At 41.3% G+C, this 26724-nt stretch overlaps 1 protein-coding gene across 1 annotated transcript in view; it reads right to left on the minus strand.

Annotated features, from left to right (window-relative positions):
• Window positions 1-26724, minus strand: part of WNK2 (WNK lysine deficient protein kinase 2) — a 110741-nt gene that overhangs the window by 57431 nt on the left and 26586 nt on the right. The window contains exons 3-5 of the mRNA XM_068694091.1: window positions 11926-12098; window positions 10732-10952; window positions 6738-6895 (exon numbers count right to left, since the gene is read on the minus strand). Of these exons, the coding sequence (XP_068550192.1) occupies window positions 6738-6895; window positions 10732-10952; window positions 11926-12098 (552 nt within the window). The remainder of the gene's footprint in view (window positions 1-6737; window positions 6896-10731; window positions 10953-11925; window positions 12099-26724) is intronic.

The raw sequence follows: 26724 nt of genomic DNA on the forward strand, positions 1-26724 counted from the left end.
CAGGGTCATTACAATCTCACCTCAGAATAACAGTCTTTGAGGAAACAGTGCCACGCTGACAAGGGATATGCTTTTCAGATCTGCAATGCTATCTCTCAGTGTTTCAGGTAAGATTGCTATCACAATTCTTTCTCTATAGTTTTAGAAAAAGTATATCACTGTTTCCATGCCCAGCACCAAATATTTGGGGCCCTCAGACTGAATAGGCAGATAAAGCTACAGGAGGGTGTCTTGTTCTCAGATGGGGAGGAGTTTAATGAAATCTTTGCAAATTCACAATAAAAAACAATAGGACATAGTTAAATATATTTTCTGACACTTCAGTTTGCTATAGAAAATTATGGAATTCTAAGAGAACCTTAAAACATAACCCTTGAGGCAGCTTCCACCCCACTACCTGAGCAGCTTTCACCTTTCTAGATGAACATACTGCTCCCATATCTATGTGCTCACATAAACTTGCCAATTACTTCTTGTATTTCCAGAGTGCCTCATGGATATTTTGACATAAACTGAGCATATAAAGTGGAAACAGCTTAAGGTATATCACTATACCTCTTGATTTCATTTTCTTTTCAGAATTCATAAACATTCTTCATTTAAGTAGTCTGATGAACTTTGACATGGCTGAGATGGAGCAGGGCAGGACATGTTGGGCACCAAGGAATTAGGTTTGCCTCAAAACAAACGTTTCTTTCAAAAGATCCCTGATTACTGACCCTGATTTTTGACAGTGCAAATCCCTTTCATAAAAATAGCATCTCCTACAAACACCATTTTACTTTCCACATCCAAACATCTCTTGTATTAATCTACTGAACACCTAGGCTATGAACAGATCACCAAAACAAACAAGGATAGTATATATCCTTGTGAAGTACCAAACGGAACTGCTTTCCTGAAGTGTTTTCTCAATGCCCAGATGCTACAGAATGCTTTAGTTCCTTACTCTTCATTAAAATCTCCAAGGCCACCTCATTGTAATGCTGCAAATCCTCCCTATAGCACTGCGCCCTGATGCTTACAAGCCTCCTGACAATGGAGGGGGTTTATGTGAAACACAGGTTTCTATTTGGAATCAAAGGATCCATCTCATTCATTTATTCAAAAGCCATCTGCCCTTCCTGAGCATTCCCAAAGAAACATGGCAACAACATTCAAAGTATACTGGCTAAGGAATTATCCATGGCTGTATAAAAACTGCACAGCTCTCTCAAAGAGAAGTAAATTCAACGCCACTACATCCAAAATGGAGGGTTAATTAGTTGACAGGAGATGTATAGGGATAATTTCATACAAATTCTTTATGAAAAAAACACCATCAATAACAAAAAACACATCAAACCCTATATGAAAAAAAAAAAGAACACCTCAGTCCAAGAACAAAACCCCACCACTCCTTCAAGTATCTCCTCACCTTCTTTCTAAAAAGGATTAGATTTGAAAGGAAATACACTACACTCTGGTATAAGATAGTTGAGTCTGCAGACAGGTACATGTAAGACATTAAAGTCTTTATCTCTGAGTTAGGGGGAAAAGCATGAAACTAATTTTTCAGAGTTCTGAGAATAGCTGCTTGTCACTTTTCCATCAGCAAAGCGCACTTTTCAAACTGATGATGCTTTATGAAATGCACAACTTATGCCAGACAATCAATGGTAAGTCTTGCTGCCTGACGTGGGTCACTTTTCTAAGGGCTTTCCTTGCACCCAGAAGGTGCCCTTCTAGACTAGATACATTCTTCTTTGAACTCCGGATCCACCTTCTGCTTGAGCATACAGTACAGTGTACTACCTAGAATCAAGTAGTTCCTGAAAGGTAAAAAAAACATTTCCTCTGAAAAAGCTGAAACCATGTTTTCAACTGAAATTCCACTCTACCACACTCCTCCAAAGTCAGTAAGGTGAAAATAAAGTTCTCAGTTCTGTCAGGATTTTGTTCCAGAATGTTCATCAGCAAGATCACCGTTTGTAATTATAAACTGATCTCTACTTCACTCCAGAACGTTACTCAATCCTAATGCTAATCTAAGAAGATTATCTGCAGATCTAAGAAGATATCTGAAATACACCGGTCAACGCAATGACATTGATAACACTTTGTCTGCTGTGGCTGTGCTACAGCTATAGAATTTATCCTATCTATACAATCAATATATAACCTGCAAATGCAGTTATATGAAAATCTAGATGAAAAACTTAACATGATAAACTACATGAAAATTTAACATGCTAAGCAGAACTCTATAGACACATGGGTTGTTTTAAAGCATGAGTTTGTGCAGCTAAAGCCAACAAGGTAGCAGTGAACACTCCCTCCCCCCCCGTGGGCACAGTTGGTCTGTAGTGAATTCTGCAGGGCTTCAGTAAGAAAACATTGGTCTGGAGCTGCATGAGAAGGCCACAGACTCTGATGGTTCATCACTAAATATGCCTATTGTCTACATTAAAATCTCTTGGCAGAATGATTAAACACACAAAAAAAAACTGACTAAAAAAACATCAAGTTATGCATGAAAAATGAGATTATGGCATCAGAATGAAGATGACTGCAAATATGCTGACAAGGAAATCACTACGAAGTTAACTGCAGTAAATGTGGCTTTGCCCTGTTGCTTGAAAAACAGGTTACTTATGTTCTCTTGTATTATCACATATGCTTAAAATCAGCCAAAAAAAGTTTTGTATTTTATTTTTTCCCCCTCGTGTACATTGTTGGGTGCACTGTTGCAGTAGGCCCTAACGAGGAGCCCATGATCTTCCATAGCAATTCCAGTTTCTCATTGCAGACTCAGTCAGGAACAATATTCATCTCCTTTAGTTGTTCTTTACAGTGTGACAAAAAGCATAAGAAATCATTAGGACAGGACCAGAAGAAAGGGGTGAAGAAAAACGTGTTGATTTACACTCCAGAGTTCTGGATGACAGGGCAGAGAGAAACCTCCTAACAGTGATGTCTAACCTGGCAAAGCAACGAGCCTCTCTGTACATTTGGGAAACACTTTGGGAAACGATTGCTGCAGTACCCTGGTAGACACATAATTGTCCTCAACTAAACCTAGGAATGAAAGTGTGATTCAACCTCTTGGTTTTCATCTGCAGTCTACTTCTACACCCCATTCAGCCTAGTAAAAACCAATGCCAGTAACAGCTGCTATACGATGACTGCAACCCTGACTCTTCATGAAGAGCCATTTTAAATCTCGTCTCCTGGGAGTGGTCCCCAGCCCACCTAGGTGGTCAGAGCCAACCCTCCTTGATGGCACATGGTGTGGAGAAGGCATAGGGTCCCCAGGACCTGTGCTCCGACACCCGACCCATAGTGACAGCCCCCCTCAGTCCCAGCGGTGCCTTGCCAGCGCGACTCACGTGGATACATGCGGGGTCCTCTGCTGCTGCCAGTTCTTCTGTGGACATAGCTTCTCTACAGAAGCTGCTGAGCCCCCAAGAGCCGTTCCATCTGGGAACAAGGATCTTCTCCAGGGCTCCTGCTGCTCCCCTCACACACTTGCCCTGGAGGTCCTCCCTCTGCTCCTCCTCCATGTCTGACAGTTCATGCAGCTCATGGCATGCGACAGGGCATTTTTCCTCTCCACAGAGGCTTGGTTAACCCCTTCCTCGTGAGGACAGTAATGCCAGTTTTTCCATCAAAGGAATCCCGGTGCCTTTGCCCTGGCTGCTATTGCCTTGAGATCAGCAGGAAAAAAAGCAGTACCTTTGTGTCTGTACCTGATGCATCCTGCTTCGGCTTCCCCTACCAGACAGATCTGTATCAAAAACACCTCTTACAAGTAATAAATTGACCTTTTAAAAGCTTCTTCACAATAATCTTTATTTTCCATCTCTCTGGAGTTGCAAGTATAAGACCACTCTTACAAAGTTACCATATAATCCTCAGCTGTGTAAAGGTTATTGCCACAAAACATAGTTGGCTCAGACTTTCAACAGTGTTTAAAAAATGACTACTTATGTCTGCAAATTGAAATATAGCACCTAATTAGGAAACCTCTGATTAATCTTTATTCTTTGCCGTCTTGGATATTGCTTTGATAAATGAGGCTATTGAGTCTTATGAAGTCTTAATCACCAATATTCCAGATGGCAAAGAGCTGTACACAAAGTTTTTCAAAGAACATGGAGCAACAGAAGAAATCTATATTATTTGTGGCTCTAAATCCATACACACACATACTACAGGTCAGCTTAGTATTAGCTAAACACGATGGCAGCTCCACAAAGAAGTTCAGCACACTGCTCACACAAACTTCTGCCCAGTGCAGGAGGCAACACACCAAACACCCCTTGTCAAAGCCATTACTAAATGCCTAGGATAACCAGACCAAAAGGGGACCCAGTATCACATTTAGGAGATGAAGCCTCATAGCCTAACATCAGAGTAGTCTTCTACTGTCACCACGTGAAGTGTTAGAGCATAAGATCTCTTAAGATACACACAAAGATAGCATTTAGAGCAGATCCTAAGGACTACATACCTAAACGAGGCCAACAAGCCATTGTGCCAAACAAAATAAACTTTTCCTTGTAGGGGTGGAGTGAACAGAATAGCAATGTGAACCAAGCAGCTATTCTCATAAGGATTCAGGCAAACAACTTCACCAAGCCATCAACTGTATTTCACTTCTTTGAAAAGATGCAGTATGCATTTGCAGCCAGCCCATGCTGCACAGCAGAATAGCTTGTAGTCAGCAAACCAGACGTCCCATCTCTGCACACACTTCACACTACACCACCCTACAGAGCAGGCCCAGCCATTAGTGCATCAGCTAGCAACAGAGCTAACTGCACTGCAGAGCAGCTCCTGATGCCTCCCTCCCCGCTAAGTAGCAATGGGTTGAAAGCAGCACTCTAAGGAGAGTTACACTACCCAAACCCAGGGCTGCAGTCCATTGGGAAAGATTCATTTTTGCCAAGCTACAAATGTCAGCTTGCAGCCATTTACACAGAAATGAGATAAAGCTGTTTCCCTCTTCAGATGCAACCTCCTGCTTTCAGCAAGTCGTGACATCTCTCTCATTTCCAGCAGGGACACCCTCCTGTTTTTTGTGATACTGACTTCAACTTTTAAACAGACTTCTGATCATTGTATCCTCCCTCTCCTGTCAGGTTAGCATCATCACAGCTGGCTAGCACAGCAATCTACAAGAGCACTAACCTCCTTGCAGCCTGGTCTTCAGTTATGAGGAAAGATAGACACTAGACAATACAAAATATACTTATGAAGAATGAAGTGCACATCAAATTGCACATGCAAGTGTGTGGGTATCTGACTAAAGCATCTCTATTACCTGACATGAGAGACTACTATTCGCCAAGTCAGAAAATGCAATTTGAGCAGCATTAGCTGACTGCAGTACTTTACAGGACCATATTTGTACTAGCGTGATTCACAAAACCTCTTGGAGAAGAAGAGTGATCTCAAATACATTTCAAAATTGGGAAGTTATTACTGAATTTCATTTGTGAAGATTTTTATTCATTGCAAGCAGTGGGACAAGAGGAATACTAATTTTGGGACCATGCTTTTGAAAGCTGAGATGTTTTTTCGCAATACATCTATAATGTAAGCCTAACAACTCTTTTTACCTTATAGATTAAAAATAAAATAAAAGCAACCTTATCTGTAGCTATTTTTGCAAATTTTAGTGCAGTCTACTTCAGAGGACTACTCTCGTCATATCCTGAGTGTGCAGACTGCATCTTTCGGTGATGGGAATATACAAGGGTCAACCCGTACAGCTCAGTAGCTCCTTTTGCAGCAGCCAGATGGAAAGAAGTAGCTGGGAAAATCTTTGACAAGCTATTCTTCTTAGCATTATCTATCCTGAAAAAAAAATACAAATCCTATACTCCTGGTTTTATTTATCCAAGCAGAGCAGAATATAACCACCTCTTCCAAGGCATTTGGCACATCCCATTTCTCTGCAGTCAGTGATTCTTTCACCGATTTGCAAACTTACAAACTCATAAGTTCTTTCAGGCATTCGCAGTGCAGCTCACGTAGACAAATATATTTATCATCCGGAGGTGAGGGTGTTGGGGAGAATGATTTTTTTTAGTATAGAAATAATTTTAGATTGGTTTCTCCTCCAGCCTAACTTAACCCGAAAATGCAGCAACCCATTTCCATGGTTCCAGTCTGGCAATTAACAAACCATACAGAGTTCCTAAATGCAGATGTAAAACTCCTCAGGCACACTCCAAAACTAAACATGGGTATGCTTTCCCTTTTATAGCTTTATACAATTTGTTACACACACAAGCCGAAAGAACCCATGCTAGAAATTTGAATCAAACAACAGACACCACCTAAGTATTTAGGCTGCAATCTAAAAGTTAGTCTTTTTGTCTTTGTGGGAAACTTGACCAGCTCTGAATAGTCCCTATTTCAAAGGTAATACTACAGCAGAGATTTTTTCCTGCTCATTGTTCCCAAGTTTCATGCACCTTTAGCTGATGGAGATAAAACAGCAACAAATATTACTGAAAATATTATCTGTAGCTGCAGTGTATGCAAACACGGTCCAACCATAGAACTGGAAGCATTCCAAAGAGACCTGCAGCAGTTCTCTGCAACCCAGAGCTAAGATACCTCAGTTTCTACAACAAACCACACACACACAAGACAGTACTGACATCTCATTGAACTATGTTTTTAAACGTTCAGATTACAAAGTAACCAAGGTACAGATGTAACTAAAATTAAGGAAGTTTACTCACACAGGTTACTTTCCGGTAAATTTGAGCAGCATTCTGGCATTCTGAGTAAGGGTATTCTGAGGTAGCCATTTCCAACATGCACATTCCGAAAGCATAAACATCAACAGATTCATCGTAGTGTTCCTCGTACATTTCTGGGGCCATGAATTCTGGTGTACCTACACATAGATGAAAAGATTGTAAGTTATTCATAAAGTCTGAATGGCTTTAATCGCAATCCTTTTGCTGTGCAATCACAGCTGTGCAAGGGTGCATGCAAGATTATTTCAAAACAGGGAAGTAACCAGAAGAAGCTCAAACATCCTCCAGGGAAGAAACCCAAAGTCAATACACCCACAGCTCACCGGTAATATACAAGGGGAGGGGATACATATAAAAACTTCAAAAGAGAGTACTGAAATGAGATACAGAACAATGCCTGAATACACTGGAAGTTACAAAATGGTTCCCTTCTCTGGATGAAGGGAGGGACGCTGTTTGTAGTGGTGAAAATGACAAGAAATGAGAAGCTTTGGTCTTGCTTTTGACAAGGCAAGTTTGCATTTTTTCCTCCAGGGAGATACACAGCAACTACCCAGCAGACAGACAGCACTTTGAAAGCAAGTGGTATCACAAATTCACCTACAAAGTCGTGCAAAAAACATTAAACATGGTTCTGTCACTGGTTCAGCAGTACAAATCAATGAGACTACTTGCAGAATAAGGTCCTACTCCACAGGGATTAGGGTGTCAAAAATCAGATACGACTGAATAAATATTAAGGGAAACGTTGTACTTACTGCTTCATAATGGGAAGATGCTGCTTTGTGACAAGTGGCTAATTACAATGCCTGCAAAAGTTATCTTTTATACAGAAAAGCAAAAATGAACACACAATGTCATCCACAACTGCAGAGTAACTCCTACACTTCACACAGACCGGCAAGTTCAGTTACAAGAATTGTTCCTTGTCAAAGAACCTCTGCACAGCAAAGTGCTCAGGAAGGTGTGGTCTTACTATAAAATCACAGAATCCTTGAAATTGGAAAAATTGGAAAAGACCTCGGAGATCATCTGGTCCAACCATCCCCCCTGCCACCACTATCACCCAGTAAAACCACATCCCTAAGTACTTATAGAGCAAAACAGAAAATAAACATTTACGTAGTTTATCTCAAGAACTGTATCTCCTAAAATACTGTACGCTTGGGAGTCAAGGCTGACCTTTCTTTTTACATATAGAAAAGATGAAGGAAGAGAGATTAACAGTCATCTGCTGTGGGAGAGGACAGTTTCCACCAGTGAGCAACAGGTTAACAACAGGAATGTGAGGGATCGTGGACCACATAACCTCGCCTTCAGTGCAGTAAAATCCATCCCAGCACCCACATCCCCCTCCCCAGAGCCTGCTGTCGATATGGCAGGTTGCTAGCAGCATCTGATTTTCGGCTATGACATCTCTCCCATCAGCACAAGCACAACTGCAAGACTCTGAAAGAGTCTATTCTAGAGCTGCTACATCACTTGAGAATGAACAAGACTCAGACACAGAAGTGAACCTCATGAATTATGGAGCATTTCAAGTAAGTTTCTTGCAAATCTGAAAAAAAAAAAAAGTGATAGCAATAGACTAAGAAGCAAATGATATTCTTGACACCATTCCAAAACACCATGAAAATGACATTTTCCACCCATCCCTTGGGGGTGGGAAGGAATACATACAAGTATTGCTAACAAAACAGACCACCTAAAATGCAAAGCTGCTCAGCAGCTGTTCAGTTCCTCTCTGCAGCACGAGTTGTGCCCTGGCTGGGCTCCCTGAAGAGACACACCGCAAGGTCAGGCGAGCATCAGTGGAGGCACAAACACAGCGAGGGAGAAATTGGACCTCGGCCATGCTGACTTCACTGTTAAAAATGATGTGGAATTGCAGCTACTAATATTCATTTAAAGCTACTACAGCTAGGGAGAGGGCTTGCTGTAGGCAAAGATAAGGTGAGCGCTGAGGACAGCAGGGCGCACGCAGCACTGGAAAGCCAGGCTGGGACACGCAGCAGGAGGGAGAAGCCAGAGCCTAGGGCTGGTGCCCAAGGGACACCCTTCCCACCCTGCCCCTGCAGAAAGCCCACCTTCACCTCTTCAGTCCTCCCACCTCCCTGCCTACACTTCCAACCCTTAGCTTCCCACTTGGGGGAAAAATGCATTTTTCTATCCTGCTGTGAAGGTGGGAGCTGGCCCAGCATCAGGAGCAGAACCAGTCACACCACCAGTGCTTCCAAGTCCCCCTAATTCTTTCCTCAAAGCAGCACTACTCATGAAAAAGATGGGTTCAGTTACACTGCCAAAATGAATATAGACAGCTTGCCAGCAACATGCAGCCCTTTTCATTATTCAATTTCTGTTAGACACAGCCATGGCTTGACAGCACTGTTGTAAAAACTCATTTTGCAAAAATCTATGTTGGTATTTCTGATATTATTCCTAGTCCATGGGTAACCGTATACTATCACAGCATATATAACATGGTATACTGCAAAAAAAGGAGAAAATTAGGGGAAGAAATGCTGAACTCCCATCCCCCACTCCCCCCCCCCCAAAAAAAAAAAGCCATTAGAAGGTAAGAACTAGAGAAACTTAACAGATGTAAACCAACACGATTTCACTGAAATCAACAAGGTTAAGCAGACCCACAGTAGCCAAACACACACCCAACATTTCAATCCTAATTTCACTTCAACAGTACTGGGCTCCCCACCTAAAAAGGGTGAAACTTCTGTATAAATAGTTATAAAATATAACTGAAGAAAACTTGAGATGTTATAACAGTTATTTTAGAAACTACTGCTTTAAAGATAGCATGCTATTTTCTTTATAGCTATGGAATAGTGGTTGTCACTGGCAGTTTGTTAATTCTAATCATCTCAAACCTAATTTCCATTTATATAGCGAGCTGAGATACAAATATATGCATGATAACTTCCCTCACTTTCAGCATCCTTTCTCAGGAATTTACATATTCCAAGAACCAACACATACATATCCGAATAAGGAAGATTTGCTAAGAAAGCTCAGGGTAAAAAATAAAAAATGTTTGAGAATTCGGGAGAAGGATATCCCAGACATTTCTCACACAGAAGGCACTGAATTTCACTTTTGCAAGGGAACAACAATCATTCAGAAAATGTCCTCCCAGTTCAAGCAAAACCAAATTATAATGCTCCTTGCATGGGTACCATTTAAGAACATCAGCTATTGTATATCCTAGTGGAAATTTCTTTTAATTTTGTAGCTACTAATTTTTAATAAATTGCAAATGTGGTTTAAGTAGGACTCTGCCAGGACTACACCGAGGCACAGACAAGCTCTGCAGTTGTCTGCAGAAGCAACTTATTTTGCTGATGCCCCAGTAAATGGGGATAAGCTGTTCCAGCTGGACCAGCTCTCTCTCCTGTGACCTCCCTGCAAAGGAGAGAAGCCTGGCTCTGCAGGGTACTACCCACAGACCAGGCTGCCTCTCCCTTCAGCAAAGTAACTGTTATCCCAGCACTGCTGGCAGCAGAAGTCTTCCCAAGGGCTTCCCAGAGCCTTTCACAGTGCCACCTGGTTTGTGAAGAGCAGACCATCATCTGTCTTTCCTCCTCCACCTCTTTTCTCCTCTCTCCCCAACAGGCACTGAGCCTGTTCTCAGGGGGATGGTACACACAACCTGTTGGGAACTGTTGCTGCTTCTTTTGGAGGAGAGAGGAGAAGGATTTGTGGATGGAAAGTAATATTTCAATTAAAAATTTAACACTGTGATACAGAAGGAAGAAAAGATCAGGGTAGATGATCTTTCATAGGCCCTACAGACTGAGATTTTTATGGTGGTATAAAGGGAACAGCCACTAAAACCACTTAAGTCTCTGCTACCAGCCTACAAGTGAAAAAAACACTAACATGAAGTGTCAAAGACAGACAACTTAAAAAGACAATCACTATACCAACAGAAGGAAGCCAAAGAGAACAGAATGATTACCTATTACACTTTTGGCAAATGAAGCTCTCTTTAGGGTTGCCAGTCCTAAGTCTCCTATTTTCACAGATCCAGTTGGTCCAGTAATAAAAATATTGTCACATTTCAAGTCTCTGTGAATTATTGGTGGAGTTCTTGTGTGCAAGAAAAGAAGACCCTTCAGGATTTGCCGGCACCAACTACGCAGAACTTTTGGTTTCATCACTTTAAATCTCTTCAGATACCTGCAGTACAAACACACAGAAATGGTTATAAAGAAAATGAAGTGTTATTACAGATTCTAGGGGCTTCAACAGCTGAAATTCGTTTTCGATAAAAGCCTCTTATTAGATGCCATAATAGCATCTTAGAAATATCTTCAAATTGAAAGAAAGATCTTTTTAGAAAAGGAATTCAGAACATTCATTTTTAGGGAAGAAGAGAATAAGCATTTTTGGTGCAAATACAACCAAATATTTGCAAGACTAATAGTAAAGCAAATCACTTCATGCAGAGAACAGTTTTAGAAAATCTGTTTCACATATTCAGAACTGAATAATACTGAAGTTTAATTTTAACACAGGACTTTGACCTGTGTATCACACAGCTGCATTTCTTCCATTCACCTAAAACACTGATGGGGAAGGTACATTTTGGAAAAATGTCCAGTCGGCTAATGCACCAGAGTAGCACACTGGATATATGCAGTGATGAGCCTTGCTCCCATTGGGGCTGAAAATCTGTTCCCGAATTCATGCCAAGTGCTTTATATCAACCTTAACCAGATTGTCAGTATCAAAAGCTATTAAATAATATTGTTTAGCAGATAACCTAGAGCACCTCTTGCTTCAAAAAGAGATTCTACCATTCAAGTACTATTCTATCTGAATTTTGTAACAAAACATGCAAATACAAGCTCAAAAGCCATCACAAAATCACACCCTGACAGATCGAAACTTCACATGCAGATGAAACAGACCGGAGAACTGCTTCCAATTACATAACTGAAACAGAAGAACGGGGAAAGGGAGGTGGAGGCCGAAATTCTTCCTGCCAAGTCAATGCAGTTCAAACATAGGGACACACGACAGACACCAGAGAACAGCTCCATTTTTTCCTTTTATCTTGAGATGCTTTTTTTTCAGAATGTGAAAGTAGGATTTTTCTAAAAATTTCCATAGCTATTCTTAGACTGCTCACCAGGAGCACAGTACTTACGTCTTTAGTGTTCCAGAGGTCATCAGTTCGGTAACCAGTACGATGCATCTTTTGCCTTTTACACAGGATTCCCAGAAGTCATAAAATCTTACAATGTTTGGGTGCTGTAGACCTTTCAACATTTCTGCTTCCTCTTTAAATCTCTGTCTCTCTACTTTTGTTAATTTTCTGTCCTATAACCCAAAATAAGTTGTTATTAGTATTAAATGGACAAAAAAATAAAGCCACTGTGCTGATACAATATTCATAATTCTAGATTTGTTTTATGCCTGTATCAAGAACACTTACAAAATCTTTTATGTAACAGACGAGCCATGTGTATGAACTAGGGCACTCGCCTTAAATCCAGTGTCAAGAAGACAAAGACTTGCCTCGGAACAAAGAGATGTCTGTGCTATGCCACATGACAGCACTAATATTTCCGGCAACACAAACATACCAGTGTCTTGATGTATCAACATATGACTATTTACTTCTTCCTTTTGTAAGGATCATTATCTGTCAGATTAATAAAAACATTTTCATTTCCAGGTGTACAACATAGCCACAGCAAAGCCTCTGCTTCCTTTTACAGCTGTGAATACTCAGCACAGTCAATGACTGCACCTGGGAATTTATAGCAGGGACTACCAGGTGAGGTCCCCTGAGTAACCACGCTGGGCAGTGCGGATCTTTCCATTTCTCTAGGGACAAATTAAGACAATACCACCTCAATTTCTCTATTCACTTGCAGTTGTGCTTAATTTTACAGACTTTTCTTGAAAATTGGCAAAAATTAATTCAGAACTGTTCTTCAGCTCTTTCTTTAGGCTACAGGGCAATATGATATGGTTTAGTGGAGGACTTGTTAGTGTTAGGTCAGAGGTTGGACTCGATGATCCTGAAGTCTCTTCCAACCTAGACAATTCTGTGATTCTGTGATTTATTATTTTAGATTAGAAATGTGAGTAATGTTACATTCAACTTCTGCAGCATTCTTAAATAAATTTGGGAGCATTTAGTCCAGGCTGTAAAGTAAGAGCTTAAAATGTATGTAAAGCCCAAGAAAGGCTTTTTTTTTTTTTTTTTTTTTTCCCTCCCCAAGAGCTCTTACTGCCAGAAATGAGCATATGCAGCTCAGAGACATAAATCAACCAAGTTCTCCCAAATGGCTTTTATGTGCTTCCCCATCAGCTGCCACCTCCTGCAGGCTCACAGACAGGTGGGCTCCAGCCGGGAGCCCCCCAGCCCACGAGACAGAGCCCACGTCCTGGCTGCAGGGGGGTGCACACGGGGTCTAATTAACACCATCTAAACCTTACAGCAGGAAGCTCAGCTTTGTGCTCTGGCCCCTTTAGAGGCATATCACTGAAGACCACATAGCCATGGACTAGCTCATCTCCCGTGGCCAGCCGGTGGGGCTGGGAGCACTGCAGTCCGCTGCCCTAGAAATGAATCGTGTTCGTTCCCTAAAAGGCACAATTGTGTAACTGTTCTTACTTACAGAAAGGCAGGCTCGTGAATCACTAAAATTAATTAGTTCACATATTAACCTCGGACATTCTCCTTTTCTCAGTTAACTCAGGTATGTTCGTAACATGAATTCAACTGGCAGCCAGCTTACTTGTAACTGAGATCCGGAGCAGCAAGGTCGCTGCGTTTCGATACGGTGTGCCCTTGCCTGTGGTTGCAACAAACTGGGCACAGCAAGGAGTACTCAGGGGGCTGCAAACACGCCAGCTTTGCACAGAGCTTTCACAAGAAGAAAAACCGGGTTGAAACAGTGATATTTTAGCTCTTCTTGGAAGACAGAAAGCCTGCTTCTCCAGCAGCACGGGGGAGGAGAACCTCTTCCTAGCAATAACGCTCTCTGGGCTGGCACAGGGGTGGCCATGGGGACCTGTGTCCCCAAACCAAGGGGTGGCTGGGAGCACCCCATGCCCTGGCAGAGCTGCTGGAGCAGGCGGGCACCCGCACACCAGGTTCCCACTGCCAGGAGCAAGGCAGTATTGCTGCTGCTGCTCTGGACTTACTGTGTTTTCTGTAAGTTTAAAAAAAAAAAAAAATAGGCTGTCTAATGAGCCAGCACAAGAGAGCCTGAGAATTGCTTTCAAATCCATCACTACTTCCCCTACTGCTGAGTTTCCTCTTAATTTAAACCCTGTAGAATAAATCAGACACACTGCTATTAAGGAGGAAAAGGAGCAAGTCCTTGTGTGAGGCAGGAAGAGCATAGTGTGGGCTAGCAGAGAAAGGAAAAGAAGGCATTGCAGATCCAGTAATTTCTGAAAAAAAACTCCTAATGAAAAAAATAATACTAAACCCTTTGACTCTCATTTCCAGATTTCTGAGCACTGCAAGAAATTTTCCACTGCTACTTTATGAGTAACATTTAAAAGACCATTCAGACGTCGCAGACAATCATATCCCATATATTCTACGTATTATGAGCATTGGGATTGACAACTGACTTCAAAAGTATTAAGACGGCAAGCTGAGCAACAGCAACAAAATGATTTTGGAAGACAAATACAGATTTCACATATAACTACAGGGAAGAATCTGGATTTTTCCCCCCAATCAAAACAATAGCTGAGCTATCATTTCCCAGGAGGCAGCCAGGGCCCATTACTAACACGAAGCAGCAGAGGATGAGGCTTTGGACAAAGCTGCTGCCCTGGCAGGATGAGCTCACACCCACCGGAGGGGTCTCATCTCAGACGGTGCAAACCAAGCTTTTTAAATTCCACAAGGCTGAACCTGACACGAGCCATTTGCCAAAACGTAAACTGTTTCTGAAAGGGCTTAACAGTTGAACTGTTTTCTACTCTGGAGCAGCAAAACCACCTCTGTTGAACTGTGTGACTCATTCGGCATTTATTCTGAACCCAAAAAACTTCACTGGGGTCACAGACACTTACTCCCTGCCATACAATCCCCCCAAGGTGGAAAGTTTTTGTGCTGGACACAAGGATGTAAGTCTGAAACAACCTTAAGATATCAAATTTTAAGATGAGGAACAGGATTCTTTGGAATGGCCATACCAAAGAAAGCTTAGCCCACTTAGCTGGATATAAGGCATCACTTTGCATAATCCAAATTCAAATGAAATTTATGAAAATCTGGGGGAGTAAAGTGAGTTTCCAGATTCACCCACTGAGTCACCAACCATCGTGCTGTCTGCATGGGAGATGTTTGCGACACCATCCAGCCGAACAGGGAGGCTCCCAGGGATGCTGCTACACACAGCGTTGCTCCAGAGCTGAACAAGCGCAACCACAGCCTTGCACTGAGCTGCCCAACAGGCACCTGGCTGGTCTGCCTCACTGCTCTAATGGCACCACTTCTACCCTGAGCTTCCTCAAGGTACAAGACGTGAAAAGAGGCTGGAAAATATTTGCAGGGTGATCAGAGAAATATCAGTATTAACCTGTAGATGTCTCCATGCTTCGTCTCCTTTTAAGGCACCCATGGTGCTCGGCTCTTTCCCTCCTCACAGGGATGTAGTCTGGGCTCGGGGGCTGCATCGTACTCCCATTTACAATAACTGAAAGCTTCTTAAGTCTTCTACATAGCACCTAGGCTTCCAAAATAAACTTCAACCTTCAAAAGCTCATAACAATCACACCAAGCTGGTTCAACTTTTCCAGACTAGCTGAATTTAAACAGAACCAAGCAAGAAGTGAGTCAGCTGCTCAGCTTGTCTTATTGCTAAGGAGGAATCTTAAAGTTTACCTTGTTCTTCCATTTTAATAAACTGTGAGGAATAGTCAGCTTAAAAGGATTCAGTAAAGAATTTGTCTGCAGCACAGTCAGAACGAAAGCCACAGCGAGACCAGATACAACAAGCAGCAGCTTTCTCACACCATCGATGTATTAATTTCGCACATACATGCACAATGCAAACTCAGATTGAGTCTGTTATTCACTGCAGTGACATAACTAGAATAACGTCTAGCAGCAGGGAAAGTACTGAGCTACACAAGACACAAGAGGAAAATCACTCTTTTAAGCAGATAAGAGATTGCATCCACTGCCACGCAGGCTGCAGAGCAGAATGGGTCAAAGCCTCATTCCCAAGTGCAGCCACACCGAGCCGTGGTCAGCTACCTTACCCGGCATTCAGAATTTAACATTTTATTATCACAGCTACTTTGGCCTCCTGCGGTTACATATTTACCGAGTGCTTCTGCAGGAATAAGCCACAACAGCATGCATTAATGGTGCATCGCAGGCACAGTATCAGCAGGGGTACAGGCACTGCCCAGTCACACACGCAGCCTGGGTGATTTATGGCTCCGTAATTTAACCTTTCATACAAATAAATGTGCATTAATTGGTTTAGGGTTGCACAATGTATACTTCACTATGAAAGGCAGTCTGTAACAGACAGATAGCAAGTGGTAGGAAGAGGTACAAATTGTGAAAGCTACCTTCTCTTCGTTAATTCTCTTTGCCTTCTAATTCTCCCTGCTGCAAACCAGATGATACCTATGTGATCCATTTTAAGCATCAAAACACTGAAAGCTATTCACTTATTTTTGGAAGGAAAAATAATTCCCCATTAGTACTTTATATAATTGCTGTTGGTAAATTACATACTGATTCATAGAGACTTGAGTAAAAAGATGTTTTTAGCAGGAAGACACATCGAACTGAATTTCCTACTTGTAACTCATAACTCTGCTAACCAAACACCATTCTATCACATACGCTCTCTGCTTCTCCCCGCTCTTCCCAGGCAGAGCTACCAAAGCTCTCTCTTTGTTAACATAAAATTTATCCCTTCATTAAGTTCCTTGGCAGGGAACAATAGCAAAGATTGGAATTAGTAAGTAAATGTGTTAATAAAATCAAAGGGAAGGCTTACGAATTAAATTTCTGGAATGACACCCAAATTAACAGCAGGAACATGTTCTGTTAGTCATCCCCAAGCATCATTTCCTCCAGGTTGTAACATATGGGCTCTGACTAAGTCTTGGTAAGTTACACAAGCATGAGACTGGCTTTCACCTGAGTTACAGAAGATTTCTAAGAAAGATTAACCACTGAAGACAAGTTCCTTCCCTAGTTAGTTGTGAGGGGCTAATAGATTTGGGAATAACCTACATTACCACCCTGTAAAGGAGACAAGATGGAAAAAAAAAATAAAAATAAGATCACAAGATTATTTTTTTATATAGAAATGCCTAAAAATGCTTGAAGTTGCAGAGCTATACTTACAGATAGCTATTTGATTTTGCGTAACAGGACAAAGTCCTCAATTCAGAACCTATTTTGGTCAGTCGGTGAAGACAGAGGCAAGCAGAAGCACTAGGCCAGCAAATGAGGGAAGGACTCACCTCTGTCACGTACACGCTGTGTCAGCTACAGTCCCATCAAGGGCTGCTGTCATCTTTCACCCACAATAGTGATGAAAAGGGAACTGAAGAGGCACTCCCAAGAGGGGAAATCAGGTATCTAAATCAGCAGAATGAACACCTATTCATGCTGATTTCTACATCCATATGCCAAATCTGTAGATTTGCTCATGCACTGCAGCTGCTGTTCTAATCGGACGTCACCTTGAGATATGCATCAGCAGTGGGATCCATTGATAGGTTTCTCCTACGTTGCTATACATAATTTTACTGTAGATTTATGAACAAAAGCACAGTTCTGGTCTGCCCTACTGTCACAAGTTTGAGAGTGGGACACCCAGCATGGAAGGAGCACACAGCACACACCAGACCCTGTCAGGTGAGAGAGGAGTTTGATTTGTTCCTGCTGTGAACCTGGGACACATTACTTGGTACCTCCATATCACCATTAACTCCTTAAATTTTCTATTATCAGTACTGTCTATTTCAGGGAAACACCATAATTCTGGAGAAAGTTTCAAAAGTAACTAGTAAAATAATAGGATCTACAAGTAATAGAGCTCACACCTGTGCAGGGCAGCTACTGTGGGGACTGCTTAGTGTTATGGAGGATGACCAGATTCTCACTCCACGTCAGGGTTGAAGACGATGTATGATCCAAAGGATATTATGTCATTTATAAAACATGCGAGATGCAGGTTTCAGAATTGTCCTGTGTTTGGCAGAGAAATGCATGGTACCAGATGCCCCAATCTCATTGATGGGTCTCCCCTTTCCCCATCAGTATTTCATATTTCTAGAATCTGATTCTCCAATTTCTTCTACGGAATACAATTTCAAAACCTTCACATGCTAGAGAAAATTTGCCAAAAGAAAGTTTTCCAAGAGCTGATTTTTTTTTTAAGTTAATCCAAGAACAGCTTATTCAATATTAATTGAAAAATTCTGGTAGAAATATCAATTATTGGCTAGTGAACAAGATATAATACAGAGAACTATAAAATCTGATCTTACCCATCTTCGTAATTTTTTGCACCTTCTTCTATAAGAAGTAGCCACTGATTTCAACAGGAATAATTATGGCTTACCTAACCTTTTGATACTGTAATTCAGAAAACTACAGTAATTTCACAGGCCTTTAGAAATGAACAATAATAAATCTCAGATGAAAACTAACAGCAATTTTTATTTAAAATGAAAACTTCACTCACAGAGTACAATCACTTTTTGCATTTCAGACTTGTTTCATCCACTATCAGAGGAAGTCCCGAAGACAACTGGGAGCACAAGCAGGCTCAGACATAGCATTTTGGACTGTGAAGGGCTGAAGATGTTACTGAAGCAGTTACACTCATGTACCAGGTTTATGCCTTTCTTATTATTATGATGCCTATGCTGTGAATTTTTAAAGATATTTAGAACCTTTTATTCCCACTCCCCATATATTCAACTCAACAAGTGTGTGTCATTTAAAGAAGTCCTAACGCAGAAAATCCCCTTTCTGCGAACAAACAACAGATGCCATTAGACAACTTGCGAACGAGGAAAAATTTTTACAGCTTCATTACACATCAGCTTTCAGCCAACATTTTTCTTCACTAAGTCACCCTCTGTGGAATTACAGCCTACTATTCGTTAGCTGTATTAGTGAGGTTTCCCAGTGGTAGCTCATTTTCCAAATGCAGAAAAATCAGTCCTTGCCCAAAAGGACGCTCACAATTCAGTGAGCAGGACCTGCAGAAAAGGCTGTAGGAAGTTACACTTATTTGCCTGAGTTCTTGCTGGAAATTTACAGAAAATCTGGAGCCAAATTTGAATTGTTATGGCTACATCTGGCACTGTAAAAAAGCCTGAGCTTTCTTTCCCGCTGGATGCAGGTACAGCTTGCAACTTTTTAAATTGCTTAAGAGAAGAGGCAGAGTAACAATGAAATTCACCTCTGAACGTCAGAACTTAAAAAACTTGTCCTGCAAGGTGCAGGAGGAAGGTGAATCAGCATCTCAAATCAAAGCTGTATGCAAGGGTCATGAAAATACATAAGAGACCCAACACCTTGGGCAGAGGCTGCTTTACAGATCAAAACCCTGAAACCCAACTATGCTATGATAACCTTTGGTTAAAAAGAAAGAAGTTAATGTCACAAGCAATTGAATTAAACGCAGGTAGCACCCCATTAACTCTCTTAATTACCAGTGCTTCACAGGTCCCACATAAGCCTATAAATCTAGATGAAATACCAGAAACAGTCCAGGCATGCCTCACAAAATGACTATTTCAAATGAAACTGAAATAAATGTGTGAAGAAAACAGACAAAACCTGTTACATCAGATCACCAAAGTACAGCTTCTGCTTCTCAATGAACACAGAAATAATAATAATAAAAAAAATAAAAAAAAACACCACAGGAAAAAGAAAATTTCATGTGTGTCATAAGAGTTGATATTTTCTGGAATTCACTTCTGAACTAGTGTTCATTAAAGTTTACACAACAGTTCATGCTGCTTTTAAAAAGCCTTTTGCATCACTTACTTCATGTCATCCATAAACACAGTATTTGGATACATAAAATGTCCAGTGCTATGAGACAACATCCCAACGAGCTGAAGCTAAATTCCCATGTGCTTGTTATTCTGTTCTTGTGTCCCACCTGCAGTGGGCAGGGTACAGAAATCACCATCCTGACTTCTGCTTTCATTTCTAAGAGTTTTAAAGAGTATCTGCTGCAGGCTGGATACCCTGGAAGATTATGCAAATACCTAAAGGTACAAGGGCTGATGTCCGGATAATTTAATAGCTGTGGTTTTGAAGTACCCGTGTGCTAGTGCCAGTGGTTGCAGCCGTCCTGGCCTGGGCTGCCACAGCAGGAAAAGAAAGAGAAGTCTGGCAGCTGCCGCTGCCCCCTAACCTTCTGCAGGTGACTGAAAGTGTGTGAAAGGGAAGAGCGAGGAGATGCCACCACCCTCAGAAGGCTGGTGTCTCCCTCCCAAGCCTGGTGAGAGGAAGAGAAGCTGGGCAGCTCATGGCAGATGAACATCATCTACAGACCAGGACAGCAGCAGGACAGCCACTGGCAAGCATACAGAAGCCACTGATGTTTTTTCTTTAAGCTTCTCTCCTTCAAGACAATTCTCTAATTAGCTTATTTTATGGGTACGAAACCCCCATCGCTTTATCTTTACTGCACACAACTCCGTGCTTTACTGTTCTCTGAGGCCAGCTCTCTCCCCGAAGGATGAGGCGCCACTTCTGGCACACGAGAGGCCCGGCCCGAGCAGCACCGCTGCTCCCAGCCTTCCAACATGAAGCAAAAATGCTATTTATCCCAAGTTAATATTCAGCATGTAAATGGTAATGCTCATTTGACCAATTAGCTTTGCCAGCAAAATTAACCAGCACAAAAAAAATTAGCAGAATAAGGCAAGTTTTATTTAGATTTGCCCTAGCAAATTTAATTTGACTGCTTCTTGTGTTGCATGCAGTCCTGCCTTTCCAACAGCAAATTTCATTTTCCTTTCAATTTCATCCCATTATTGCTACCATTTCCCATCTTGCTATAACCTATCAATTTGGTCCTTTAGTTTGTAAAGCACATTGATAAAGTGAGATGTCGTTACCCGTGAATTAATTATAACCCCCAATAACCCTAGGTGAAGAAGAGGACGCTTGTTTACAGCCACAAGCATTCAGAAAGAACAGAGCTGTTCCCTCAATAACACAAATGCAGCTGCCTAGCACAGACCTACCAGTGTCAGAGGTGCTTTGAATAGTAACATTAACTTTTGTCAAGTGGTTTCACATGTACATCCGATACGAACACAAATGTTTGCATGGGTTTCAAGTCTCATCAAAATAAGTTGTGATTTAAATTTTCTTTGCAGTAGTAGCAAAGGTAGAAACAAATGTTTAACTGGTTCTAACCTATTGACACCTGAGGATGGGAAGAATACATGACATTTGCATACTGACTTGTATATTTTCGTTAATTAGTTTTTATTGTTCACAAATACACTAATCTAGAAAAGTCATTTAAGATAAACCATTACCTTCAGAATTTACATCTAACCACAAATGCAGTAACAGGAAATACACTACATGTATCACGTTTAGTATGGAGTATATTATTAAAGTCAGAACATGCATTTTCTCCATCCAAAATTAAGCCTTTGAACTGTGCTGGATTCATTAGTCACAGGCTTAGGCCATCTTTTCCATCTTAGAAGGCATCGACCAAAGAAGCCTTCAGGCTTGGTCTTTAATTGCAGACCAAATATATTTATTTTAGGAAACCAACTCAAAAAGTTTCAAATTAGCAGAAAAAGAGAAAACACCTCAAAACTCCCCACCAAAAGCAGACAGCTGGGCTGAAAGCCATTTAACCTGTGGCTGGAGAAGCATTTGTAGAGTTCTTCAAACCTTTATCCCTACACAGTGATGAATACACCTTAAATTCTTCTCAGAAAAGCCTTCTCCCATTACATAAATGCAGTTGAGAGCCATTTCTTGTTAGTTGCCATCTACCCAGTACAATGGGATACTTGAAGACTTGAAGACCCAGCAGCAGAGCAGGCTGCACCAGCATGGAGCAGAGGGGCCACCAGAGGCCCTGGGGCTCCTCCCCAGAGCTGACCGGGCCGCTCAAGGCCTTCTCCTCACACAGCTGGAGGCAGGAGGTGACCCCACGTCCCCACGTTGGGGCTGGGAGCAGCCTGGCTGTGCCCAGACACAGGAAGGGTTTTGTCCCACTGAGGATGGCACTAAATGGCAGCAGTAACAGGGCTGCACCAGCCACAGCATCCAGGTCAACCTCTGCTGCCTGCGCTCTGGGAAGCCTGCTTCATCCACACCTAACACCAGTTAGCTTTGTGTCTCTTCCACTATATGCAGACAAAAAAAATAACCCAAAGGCAATCTTAGAGCTTCTGTCTCCTTCATCACCCTCTAATAAGTGCAGCCTTTGTTTACCTGCATGTATATCCTGTTCTCCCAGAGAACATGAGAGGTGGACAAGACACGAGGGCTGCATAGGCAAGTTTAAGATAAGCATTTCAAAACTTCTCATGTATTTGTTTTTATGAAAAGACTAAGAATGAACAAGCACACATTCTATCACATGCTGAATTTAGTTATATTGTCTAGCCATTTTACATTGCTTTCCCTCAAAGTGACAGTTCTCTCTGCACCCCTTAATTAAAACTCTAATAAGGGCTTCATGCATTCTGGAGAAACTTCTTTATTCTTGACCCACTCTTCAGCCCTCTAACTCATCCACACCCAGGCACCTCACCCCTCTGTGCCCAGGTTTCTCACCTATGTGATACAAAGCTGACAAGGAGCTCCTCAGTACACCCTGCAGATCTGTGGATACACAGCACCGTGACCCGCAGTACAGGCAGCTCATCTTTCTCACACCTTGCTTTTTTCCTTGGGGTGCCCAAGGAAGCACCACAGCACACTGTGTACCAGCTGCTTGCTGCCACTGGAAACAGATCTATGGGAAGGATATAACGCAGGGTTGAAGGGAAAAGCCAACATACAATCTTTTGTGTTGAAATAATACAGAGACTGGAAACAAGCTTTCCCTGTAGCATAACTGCAAGACTTGGAAAATAGAGACAGGGAACTTTCACCACGACAAAAGCACTTTGCAGACTGGGGTATCCCTGCTCCTGAATGTTCACACAATAATTTATCTGGAGTTTGGAAACATCTTGAGAGAAGTTTTAAATGCTAAAGAGAGAGCTGTCACATTTCTTGCATTCCTAACACCATTTGACAACCTGTTAGAAAACACTCAAAGGCAAATACTGCACCCCCGACCGGGATATATTAATCAAAGTCTCCCACAATGGTTAAGAACTAAGCTGAGAGAATCACATTTGTAACTTTTTTTTTTTTTTTTTACAGACCCTTCTGCAAAGCTTGACATTCTGTAGCCTTGCCCAAAAGAATAATACTAGCCTGTCAGCTAAAACATAGTCACAGCTAAAAATATAACTTCCCTTCCCTTCAACAGCAAAGCATGAAAAGGGTAACATCAACACAGTTTTATAAGAAACAGCTCCTGGCTACTTTCCAATGAGATTATATGTTTGGGTTAATAAAGATAATAGCATTGACATAATGAACCCACATTTCTCTAAAGCATTTGTTTCATATTAAGGAAAAAAAGAATGATACAGAAAAGAAAATATCCATTTAGAAAAGTTGTTTAAAAATTAAGTAATCAGTCATACAATTTAAGTTATACATATAAAAATTGCACATCCTTGATGATAATCAAGAGGTTCTGCAGGGCTTTGCTCTTATTCTAATGAAGTGATTTGCATTTTTACAACAAACCACGAAAAAAGCACAGTCACCAATAAATTTTACACCTTAAAAGAATTAGGGGAGTGTTGAAGCATAAAGATGAGAGGCCACAAAGAGATCCAGGTGCTTGCGTAAGCTGAGCACAAGCACTCTGACAGCGCTTCACCCACACGGGGTTGTGTAAGTCAGGCCGGAGGCGGCCGCGGGCTGGCAGCCAGCCTTGTCAAGCCATGGAGGCAGAGACACGAGGGGCACTGCCAGCCAGCTCTCCCTGCAGGGCAGCCGAAACGAGAGGCCCAAGGGGGAGCAGGAAACAAGAACAATCTTCTGTGTTGCAAAAATGCATTTCCCACTGCAGAGCACGCTTTTCAGTATGCACCTTAAAACAGGTTAAGGATGGGCAATGAACATCACGGAAGAGCTGGGGCATCCTGGCCGTGACTCAAGGAGCTCAATCTACACATCTCAGACAGGGAAAGGGATTATTTGATGACAGTCTGTAAGTACTTCAAAGCCAAACAAAGAACGTCAAAACAAAGTTCATCATGGGAAAACTCTTTTTATCAAACGCATAACTATTCTGCAAGCTGCAGTTCAACAGATTCCCATCAGCAATAAAACACTTTCTCTTTTCCTTAAAGCACAACGAAGCACTGGGAGGTAGCCAGCAGCCTCCATTGCTGCTGCCTGTAACCTCAAGGCTGGGTGTTTTCCTAACCAACACGCTTCACTTCAGTCAGCAGGCCTGGCTGTGAATCAGAGATTCCTCCAAGAAACTCCTATGAGCAAAGGTACTCAGGAGATCCGATGGGATGATCACAGTGCTACTTTCCAACCTGAAATCTGTGGAACTATGCTATAAGCAGCGTGCTCTTGGCCAAGGTCCTAGAATACTAATTTGAATGCTAGTTATCAAGTGCAATCAAGAGTGTTCAAATCTTGGCTAGACAGGACCAAAAAAAAAACACCATGAAGTCAGCAGCACCAAGTCTAAACAAATTTGAACTGTGCTAAATGATAGGAGATCCTGCAGCCAATCATGGCAATAGCTTGAAAACTGGATAAGCAAAAGAACCCAAAACATTAAAAAAAAAAAAAAATCAAAGATTTTTTCAGATGTATCCTGCACTAGCATATTTAGAACTGGTAGGCATAGACAGGTTTCTTTACAAGTCAATGTACTCAGATCCCTTGATGGCAGCTGTTTAGTTAGCTAAAATCGTAAGACTACATACGTATGGATTTTAGAATGGGATGCAAAGAATGTTTCACATATTGGATTTAACAAATGGCATCAGAGACTCTGCAGAAAGCAGTACCAGTCAGAAACTGAGGGCAACATTTTACAAAATACTTGAAGAGCACATACAGCATACATACTTCAAATACTTTTAATGAGAAAAATGAAGCTATGGAAAGGAATGGCTTGGCAGTTTGCACTTCCGACTCAGGTTTCATGAGCATGGCAAAGAGAAGATATTGTCAATATAGAAACATTGTCTGTCAAAATAAAGACCTTAAATATATTTAATTACATATTATTTCCTATGTTGCTAAAACCCAATACTGAACAAAACTAGAAAGTCAAAATATCCAAACCAATCAATATGCATTCAATGATACATATATATAACACAACACGTAAGATGCTTGATCACACTATGAAATATTGGTATTTCGCAAGATATTTTTTCTCATAAAAAGAGATTTAGACCCCAAGTGATTGCATAGTAGTTGCTAAAGTTAACTATTGGTGCATCATACAGCATGCTTCTATTGACTTCTTATACCAAGATAGCAGTGCTACCTGCCTTAGAGATGAGTTTGTTTCAAATACATCAAAAAGCTACATTTGAAGAAAACAACAACAAAATAACCCTAAGCAGCCTGGAGGTGAGCTCCCTGGATTCTCATCTTAATCTGAATTATAAAGGAAGAAAGATTTTGTGTTGTTCTTATTATTCTCTCTCCTTTCTCCCCTTCCCCAAAATGCTCTGCAAACAGGAAAGAAAAAATCCAAGCAACTCTATGAAGTCCCTTACAAAGGAAATATATAAAGATGCCATTATCCTTGGTTATCTGGCACACTCCACAGTGACGTGTACTTATGCAAAGCAAAGAGAACTCCTTTCAGTTTAGCCAGTGTTTGATTTCAAATGCACTAACAAGGTGCTACAGAACCGACACCCCCCTGCTCTGAGAACTAGCCCAATGGAAGTGCTTGCTCTCCTCTATGAATTTCAGTAAAAAAAGAGATTAAAATCTCTTATAACAAAACAACCGAAGAAAAAAAAAGACAATGTTACATTAATTTGAATAACACCACCTGGATTGACTTTTTCTTTTTAATTAAGACAACATTACTCCCTCCAAAGACAGATCTCTCTACTCAGTACAAGTTAATCTCCTATAAAAATAAAGAACAGTAACAAAGTTTACTAGCAGTTACGATAAATTGTTAGGATAAATTACCTGGTAACTCTGCCTAGTTTTCATGCAGTTTTCAAATGCATTATACATATTCTTTAAACTTTCTAAAATTCAACTATTTCATCTCTCCTTAGAGATTTTCCTATTAATAAAGACCAATCAATATGCCCTTTTAAGACTATAAATGCTGTTTTCTCTGAAGTCCCTGTGGCTTGCACAGCATGAAAGCTTTTTCCTAGTATGAAACAACAGCTTAATTACTAGTGATGGAGAACCAGAAATTCAAGTAAGACTTTTTTTGATCACCAGTGGTAATGGACGCTCACTGTAAAGAATGCAAATCCTGTAAATGTGCTTCCCACAGTCACCAGGATTAGTGACAGGTGAGTACATAGAAGGGCTTTATCGGTCAACAAGTTATTTTTCAGTCATGGGGAAAATGGTACTCAGAGAAAAATGAAAGCACAGATGTCTGCAGAATAGACAGAAAAGAACAAAGACAAAAATGCAGCATTTAACCACACATCAGAGGATGTATCTGATGCCCTGGCACGGCGACGTGTCATGGGATGTAGCCTCACAGGAGATTTCAAGACTTACTGAAATTAAAAGCAAAACTAATACCTTCAAATTATTCTTTGCCTTCTGTTTCTGTGTCAATCAGATCACGGCTCTATGCAGCACCACCTGTATAACAGCTGCTCAGCTCCAGCTGCCCCA

This window comes from Anas acuta, chromosome 11 (assembly GCF_963932015.1).
Source record: "Anas acuta chromosome 11, bAnaAcu1.1, whole genome shotgun sequence".
Lineage (NCBI taxonomy): Eukaryota > Metazoa > Chordata > Aves > Anseriformes > Anatidae > Anas > Anas acuta.